General features: G+C 48.2%; 1 protein-coding gene across 1 annotated transcript; it reads right to left on the bottom strand.

The window, feature by feature from the left end:
* Nucleotides 1-447: 447 nt before the first annotated feature.
* LOC119267622 (G-type lectin S-receptor-like serine/threonine-protein kinase At2g19130) lies at nt 448-3488 on the bottom strand. Its single transcript, XM_037549045.1, has one exon. The coding sequence runs from the start codon at nt 3347-3349 to the stop codon at nt 914-916; it is 2436 nt and encodes an 811-aa protein (XP_037404942.1). The 5' UTR covers nt 3350-3488; the 3' UTR covers nt 448-913.
* Nucleotides 3489-9205: the final 5717 nt, after the last annotated feature.

Genomic DNA, 9205 nt, shown 5'->3' on the forward strand with positions numbered 1-9205 from the left:
CTTGCAAAGTTTCATCGTGGAATCACATTCGTGGAAGCCATGCCAAAAAGAAACAAAATGGATGCTCCTAAAATGCTACTTTCAAAAGCATTTTGGAGCATTGATTTTGTTATTTTCAACGACTTCTACAGATGTAATTTCATCATGAAACTTTCAAACACATGAAAAAATTGTCAAAGTTTGCCAAAAAAAATTCAGAATTTTTGAAACTTTATTTAAATATGTTTTTTGGTGTTATTGTTCACCACGCGCTCATTTGAGAGCGCAAGCAGAAGGGGACTTCCGTTTTGTACTTTTCTGGGTTGGTAGAGCAGTAGCAATGGTGTCAAGTTTTTACTTTGTTCAGCCTGTACTCTTTGCTTCTACAATCTGTTCACATTTAATTTACTTAGTTTCTACAGCAGTAGCACTTGCTTTGATGTCAAGTCTTCTTCATATTTCCCTCGCAAAAAAAAGTCTTCTTCATATTTAATTAAGAACCATATTTGCAACGAATACCAGTTATCTGTTGTACAATTTTCGTAGCGTGGAGGGCATAGTTGCTGCTGTTTTATCACTGAATCTGCTGAAAAACTACAAGTCTAGAAAGTCAGGGCTTCAGTTTTGACTTTATAAGATCTGGGCCTTTGGATCACGTGTAGAACCTCAATGGAGAGTCTGTCGACCGGCCTTGGACATCTTTGTCAGTCCATGGTAGAGGGATGCATTGGAGAGTCTGCAAGAAGACTGTTTCTTCTTGTTCCGACTTCGCTGAATCCCTACAACATTCCACAGAGGGAATTTGTACGGTGTACAAATGAGTTTTCAATACTTTTTAGTAGAGGGCTTGTAGTCTGTAATTGGAAACAAATCTGAACACATATTCAGATTCAGATCCAACAAATCCGGAATTGGATTTCTCTAGCAACCTTCTTCAGGAATCAGGATATATATCACTTCCATCACCCTCCATAAGGTCCTGAAGCGAAGTTGGTATTGGAGGCATATCAACGTCCACGACACCTTCCAACATGCGAACAGCTTGCCCCATTGACGGCCTATCGTTCTCCTGGTCCTGGATGCACCAGCAGGCGACCCTACAGATGACCTCCAGCTCCTCCACATTAGCATCGCCTTCCAGCCGAGCGTCCAGCAGGCACAGAACCTCCCCTTCGTTCACCTGCGCAGCCGCGTGGAGAGGAAAATACCGATGGCTCCCAATTTTCACCACCTCAGTGCACCTTCTCCCCGAGACGATCTCGAAGAGCACAATGCCGAAGCTGTACACGTCGGCCTTCCTGGTGATGGGCAGCCCGGACAGCCACTCCGGCGCGAGGTATCCCATGGTTCCTCGCATGGTGGTCAGCGCGGAGTTGAATTCCCGTCCCAGCAGCTTCGCCATGCCGAAATCGGCGATCTTGGGGCAGAACTCCGCGTCGAGCAGTATGTTCTCGGGTTTGATGTCGCAGTGTATGATGCAGTCCTCACATTCTTCATGCAGATAGGCGAGACCCTTGGCGATGCCCAGTGCAATTTGGTAGCGAACGTTCCAACTCAACACACCAGATTTCTCCCTAAAGAGATGAGCGTCCAAGGAGCCATTTGGCATGTACTCATAGACGAGCAACCTTCTGTCCTCCTTGACACAGAATCCCAGCAGACGGACCAGCTTATTATGTTGGATCGCTCCGAGTGTCTGCACCTCTGTTCTGAACTGCTTCTCTGCTTCCCCGATTACTTTGAGATTCTTCACAGCGATGTCTGTTGATCCCGGCAGCGTTCCCCTGAAAACACTTCCGAATCCCCCCTGGCCGATTTTATCGGAGAAATTCATCGTGGCTTTCTTGATCTGTGCATAAGTGTAGACCACAAGAGGGCCTTCCACTTCAAACTTCCCGGCGGCAAGCGAATTCCTCCTGAATCTCCATAGCAGCACCATTATCAGTATCAAGGAAGCAAAGCATATCAATCCAGTGACCAATAATGCAATTCCTCTTGCTTGCAAGCCTTTCTTGTTCCTGGGCGCGGGGCCCAAACGGAGGTAGATCTTGCTGTACGGTGGCCTGGCAGCCAAGCTCAGATTATACAGGTTGTGGTACCATAGCTTGCATCCATGGCCGCCATACGAGTAGGCGATGCAGTAGCATTTGCTCCGGCAAGCCTCTCTGCAGACTTCATCAGTTCCGGCCATCTCTTCCTGGGCGTCGTAAGGAAGCCCTTGCAGCTTGTCCAACGGGGCGAAGGAGTCATCGTGCTCCGTCTGGCCGTCGGACTCGCAGCTCAGCGGGAGAGACCTCGAGCAGCCGTTGACGAAGTACCCAAGCCCCCACTCAATCGGGTACGACGGCGTGAACCCGCCCACACAGCCGCACTTCCCGCTGCTCGTGCAGGCGCCGAACTTACCGCAGAAGAACCCGCCGGACTTGCAATTGGAAGGGAAGGACCAGCGAGCAACCCAACCACCGGTGCCGTTTCCGGCGGGATCCGGCTCCGAGTACCGCATTAGGCTGACTTGCCCCAGATGGAACTGCAAGAACTCGGTACTGTTCAGGCCCTCCCTGTGATTGAGCAGCAGCGAGCTGCCATTGTCTTGAGAGGACACCATCCAGTCCGGGAAGGTGCCGCGGTTGGCATGGCCGTCGGTGGTGAGCACGAACCCGTTCCTGCGGTTCGCGTCGACGCTGAGGCTGCCGTTGTGCGAGAAGCTCTTGAACGTCAGCGAGACGTTCTTCCCGGTGTCCTTGTCGAGCCCGAGCCTAGCTCCGGGGAGCAGCGCGTCGCTGGGGTAGTCGAAGCTCTGCCACAGGACCAGGGAGGAGTTCCCCTGGTCCCTCACCACCAGGTTGCCGTTGTCGAGGAGGACCGCCACGGCGGCGGACGACACATTGCCGCCCGGCGACGGCATGCACCGGAGGCTGGCTCCATTCTGCTTGATGCAGAGACTGTCGGCGAAGATCTCCAGCGACGCGGCGGGCAGGTCGGTGATGACGACCCTGTCCCCGAGCCAGAAGGTAGGGCTGTGGCCCATATTCCGGAACCGGACACCCAGGAAGTAGTGGATGCCGGGGCCTGGGGAGAAGAAGCCCAGCTCGAAGCCGCCGCTCCTGGAGACCAGGGTCTCGTTCCCGGAGATGCCCTCGCCGGGGAGGATGGTGTCCGTGGTGGCAGACGCGGCAAGCAGGGCACCGTCAATGAGCAGGAGGAAGAGAAATACCAGCGCCGCCCCTTTGGTTGGGGAGAGGCCGAGGCCGAGCGAACGCGCCGCGCCGCCGCCATTGGTGTGCATAACTTTCCGAGGAACGAACTGGGAACCTCCCCCAATCCTCCAGCCCGACCAGTGGTGACGGTGAACGCCCGTCACCGCCGCCATTGGCGCCGCCGGCTCGTCTTGCTCTCAAAGCTTGCTCCAGTTCAGCAAGCTTCAGAAGTTCAGAGCAGAGAGTGGTTTGCACTTCAGGTTTGCGGTGTAAATATCGCCCGCACCCGCCCATGTCACCTTCAATCACTTCCCTTTTTTTTGAGGGGATTCAATCACTTCCCTTCACAGAGTGACAGTTCAGCTTTTGTCTTTTCGTGTGTGTTTGTGCGTGCGGACGCTGTAGTGGACGGTGAAATTATGTGGAAATCGGCTTATCTTTCTTCTTATAAACTGACATGATATAGTGGTTGACAAGTTTAAATTGCACCGCTTTGCGAGAGCCTTTGACAGTCTCGTCGCCTTTTCTGTTGCATGTCATGAGGAAACGGGGTTTGAAAGAAGGTGGCTCTTGGATCTCTCTAATCCTCTCCTCCCAGAGAAAAGAATTAGGCGTGCAGGGAGGTCCTGTTGGAATATTAGGTAAATTTGTAATTAATTTCAATAAATAATTCATGACTGGAACAGTAACTAGAATGCAACAATCTAACATACTAGATGAACTGAAAAACATGCAAGACAGCAATACACATGTCACATCAACCATAATTAGGGATATGAACATATCAGGATGCACGTACTGTTCGTTAGTAGCCATGCCGCTAGCGATATTGTTGACGACGACGTTGGTGAATGTCGGACGATGCATATGAGGTTGGAGACGTCGGTACGTGACGCCGTCCGACATAGATAGAAGACAACCCACGGTGACAAACTCGAGCAGTTGTGTGGAGCGCTTTCCAAAAACCTAATTCGCTCTTCCTGGTGTAGGATCATAAAGACAAACAGTTTCGGAGACATGCTCTTCCGGACTCCTGCAAATGCACTGACCAGATTACGCACGCCTGTGCACATGGCCCCGACCCCCACCTGCCATGCCCCGGCGAGGCGCGTCCGGGTCCTTCTTCTCTCCTCGACACAACAGTTAGCGAAGTGGGGAGGATCCATTATATAAAAGGTCTCACACGTCCTTAACTTTCGGGTTGGATCTAAACTTAAACCCTTTACTTGGAAGAAACGTGGGTTTGGAACAAAGTGGCTCTTGGATCTCTCTAGTCGAGCTAAAAAAACCTGACGTCCATGGCAATTAGTCGTTGATGTGTGGAAATTTTTCTGTTTATTTTTAGTGCTACATGACACGGCAAATCCTTTGCTACATGAAATGGCAAATCCTTTGCTACATGAAATGGCAAATCCTTATAATGCATATCAGATGACATGGGAACTTAAATGCTCCCACGCTAGGATGTGATCTCAGTTGTTGGATCTCAACCTGACATTTTTTTTCCCAATCCTTATACATAAGCATGGCAATTTTATCAGTTTTCACATGGTAAATCTGGTCGTCGAATTTTTAGCGCTAAAAAGTTGGTGTTAGATTTTTTACACTTTTGGCATGCGCACGGTCCAAGGCATGTGAAAGGATCAGTATGATCGACTAACCGGTGTGAATAGCCGACTAACAATTTTTAACTTCTTCTCTAAATTTTAGGCTTAACAAGAAAATAGGTTGTTAGATATGCAAATAAGTGGACAACCGGTCGGAGGGGGGACGGGATTGGAGGGAATGGGATGGAATGGGAGTGGATTGAGTGAGAGTACAGTGGGCTGTGAACTAGGATTTTGTCCGGCAGATAGGGATTTTGTGGGGTCGTGACGAGCACATCCGAGCGTCCTCATATCCGTCCAAGATATGGACGGGTATGGGGAGTGCCGAACAGCCCAAACATTTGGGTTGGATTTGTCAGGCCCGGTTGGGTGGCAATTTAGTCAACCTAGGATTGGGTGGCAATTTTGAGTCCCATTGTGACTGGGCAGCCAACCTAGGCTTACAACACATATGTCTAAAACCCTTAAAAAATTCAGATCTAAACTTGAAATACACATTGAGAAAAAAGGCAAATTTATCTTGAATAGTCAAAATAAGACAAAATTAAATTGACACTATCTACATCTGGATTAATTTTTTCTCATCGCGTATTCCAAATTTTGATTTGAATGTTTTAGGTGTTGTGCATAGTTATCTTGTGAACACACATTAGTTTTACAGAATTTTAGAAATGTGCAAATTCGTTTTTTTTTTGGAGAAAATAGTACTAGCATGTAAGGGCTGGTACTTTTGGATATTTTTCTGGTAAAATGAACCTCGCCTCGAAATCTCTTTGAAGTACGTACTTGTCCGCTGTGATCCTAGTCATTTTTAACTTATGGCTATATCCAAACGAGATTTTAATATGAAAATATTATAGAGTTGACGTTCCCAGTGAGCGGTTTTTGAAGGACCGCTCTATGGTATGTCCGATTCCGCGGGTGAATCTCAAAGCGGTGACACATGACAATAACGACGTGGCCACAACATTCACACCACACCTTCTCAACGTAACAGCTCAGGCCTCCTTTGATTCATAGGATAGGAATGTTATAGAAATAGGAAGATTATAGGAAGTGAGATGACATGTATCTCAATTTCTATAGAGAAAGAGATGTCATTTGATACATATAATATGAACTTTTCCATTAAGTCTTAGCTAATATTTTTTTCTCCAAAATGTGAAGGATTGATTTTTATCCTACATATGAATAGAAATCCATTCCCACAAACCAAAGAGATTGAAAGAAAATTTTCCTATGCAAATTCTATCCTATAGAGATCCTATGAGATTCCTACAAACCAAAGGATGCCTCAAATGTTTGCTCCCACAGACCCTCCTAAAGGAATGACCCATGTGTAGCATGCCATTCACTTATGATGTAAGGGCTTCTTCAACGTCGACCCTTAAACTACCCGCATACGTCCAGACAGCACGGTCCGAACAGATTGTGTCATCCAACACAAGTCCTATATCGGTCCGCTTGACGATCCGGACGTATTTTCTCCTGCAATCCGGAGACAAACTAGGGGGAGGGGGCTTTACGGGCGTCCGAAAAGCACCCACGCCCGCTTCTGACCACCCTGGCCAACCCAACACCCTCCTTCCTCGCCTGCGCGCGTTCCCGCCCGAAGCGGTCAGTGCCGCTCTAGAGCGCCAGTGCCGCATTCATGCCCGGCCAGAGTGGACGTGACCTCTCACTGCCACCGGCATTGAAGCGGCGCGTCGGCCGAGAGAGCACCGCCCATGCTGCTTCCGGTGCACACGACTGCTTCGTGTTCAAACGGCACCGCGACCGTCCGTCTGTCCATCTGACGCCCACATTAATGACACGCTGATACGTGTCCAATGTATCTACAATTTTTGATTGTTCCATGCTATTATATTATCTATCTTGGATGTTTTATATGCATTTATATGCTATTTTATATGATTTTTGGGACTAACCTATTAACCTAAAGCCCAGTGCCAGTTTCTGTTTTTTCTTGTTTTTGAGTTTTATAGAAAAGGAATATCAAACGGAGTCCAAATGACCTGAAACTTTACGACGATTGTTTTTGGACCAAAAGAAGCCCACGGAGTACCGGAGATGCACCAAAGGAGTCCCGAGGCCTCCAAAAGGGTGAAGGGCGCCCCCACCCCCCTAGGGTGCGCCTTCCGACCTTGTGGGCCCCTCGTGGACTCCCCTGACTTGTTCTCGACGCCAACACCTTTTACATATCCCCAAACCTCCAGAACAGAATCAAGATCGGGAGTTCCGCCGCCGCAAGCCTCTGTAGCCACCAAAAATCAATCGGGACCCTGTTCCGGCACCCCGTCGGAGGGGGAAACCATCACCAGTGGCCATCTTCATCATCCCGGCGGTCTACATGACGAGGAGGGAGTAGTTCACCCTCGGGGCTGAGGGTATGTACCAGTAGCTATGTGTTTAATCTCCCTCCCTCTCTCTCTCTCGTGTTCTTGATATGGCACAATCTTGATGTACCGCGAGCTTTGCTATTATAGTTGGATCTTATGATGTTTCTCTCCCTCTACCTTCTTGTAATGGATTGAGTTTTCCCTTTTAAGTTATGTTATTGGATTGAGTCTATAAGGATTTGAGAACACTTGATGTATGTCTTGCATGTGCTTATCTGTGGTGACAATGGGATATCATGTGATGCACTTGATGTATGTTTTGGTGATCAACTTGCAAGTTCCGTGACCTCGTGAACTTATGCATACGGGTTGGCACACATTTTCGTCTTGACTCTCCGGCAGAAACTTTGGGGCACTCTTTGAAGTTCTTTGTGTTGGTTCGAATAGATGAATCTGAGATTGTGTGATGCATATCGTATAATCAAACCCGCGAATACTTGTGGTGACATTGGAGTATCTAGGTGACATTAGGGTTTTGGTTGATATGTGTCTGAAGGTGTTATTTTAGTATGAACTCTAGGACTGTTTGTGACACTTGTAGGAATAGCCCAATAGATCGATCAGAAAGAATAACTTTGAGGTGGTTTTGCACCCTACAATAATCTCTTCGTTTGTTCTCCGCTATTAGTGACTTTGGAGTGACTCTTTGTTGCACGTTGAGGGATTGTTATATGATCTAATTATGTTATCATTGTTGAGAGAACTTGCACTAGTGAAAATATGAACCCTAGGCCTTGTTTTGAAGCATTGCAATACCGTTTTCGCTCACTTTTGTTACTAGTTACCTTGCTGTTTTTATATTTTCAGATTACAAAAACCTATATCTACCATCCATATTGCACTTGTATCACCATGTCTTCGCCGAAACAGTGCACCTATACAATTTACCATTGTATTGGGTGTGTTGGGGACACAAGAGACTCTTTGTTATTTGGTTGCAGGGTTGTTTGAGAGAGACCATCTTCATCCAATGCCTCCCACGGATTGATAAACCTTAGGTCATCCACTTGAGGGAAATTTGCCGCTGTCCTACAAAACTCTGCACTTGGAGGCCCAACAACGTCTACAAGGTCAAAGTTCCATAGTAGACATCACACGCGGTTGCCAGAAACCTAATCCAGCACCACCCATTCGTCTATCTTTCGCCCACCATTCCCATTCACCCGCTATATAAACTGCAGCCTCGACCATATCTGCATTCATTCTCCTCTGGTCCCTTTCTCCTCTCCACACCACTCCCACCATGGCCTCCTCGCGTTCTAAAACTCTCCGGGATGGACTGTCGCCGAAGCATAAGAAGGAGATGGCAGTCTGGCAGCCGGAGGCCGACGATGTCCCAATGGAGGAGGTGACTGAAGATGAGTCGACACAACCCTCCTCGCTGGCCCACCCTTGTTGGTGCGTTGCACCATGACCATCGTTGAGGCACATGCGCATACGTGGACATGGTGGGAGGAGCGGGAGGAGCATTTCCGGGAGGCGCGGGCCAACGCGGCCTACAACCTCTAGCTCCTCCAGGAGCACCAGCAGGTGGAAGAGTAGCTCGACATCGACAGAGTGATTGCGCCGGATGCAAACGTGGTGGAGGAGGTGGTTGTGATACCCTCATTTATAATTGTGCACTAATCATGCATGCATCATGCACGATCATGAACGGTGACCCATGTTAATTTCACAACACGACTCTACACACAGAGGTAAACATAAATCTTTATATTACAAACCAGGGCCATGAGGACCCATAATACATCGGTCATGAAAGAAAATATTATTTGAGTACACACATAGTTAGACAAGTTTTCCTTAAGAAGGCTGAGCGAAACAATGACACTAGATCGAAAGGCAAGGCCTCCTGCATGGTACCTCCGAACTACTCATGGTCAGCGGTCTCCATGTAGTACCCACCATCAGGGTAACCTGCATCCGCGGTGCTACCAGCTGTTGCAGCAACCAGGTCGAATGAAAAGAGTAGCAAAGCAATAGTGAGCACTCATCCAAAGTACTCGCAAGACTTACATCAGAA

Source organism: Triticum dicoccoides, chromosome 3A (assembly GCF_002162155.2).
Source record: "Triticum dicoccoides isolate Atlit2015 ecotype Zavitan chromosome 3A, WEW_v2.0, whole genome shotgun sequence".
NCBI lineage: Eukaryota > Viridiplantae > Streptophyta > Magnoliopsida > Poales > Poaceae > Triticum > Triticum dicoccoides.

Excerpts from the sequence above, each read along its gene's own strand:
- LOC119267622 (XM_037549045.1), bottom strand. The coding sequence starts at position 3,349 with ATGGCGGCGGTGACGGGCGTTCACCGTCACCACTGGTCGGGCTGGAGG.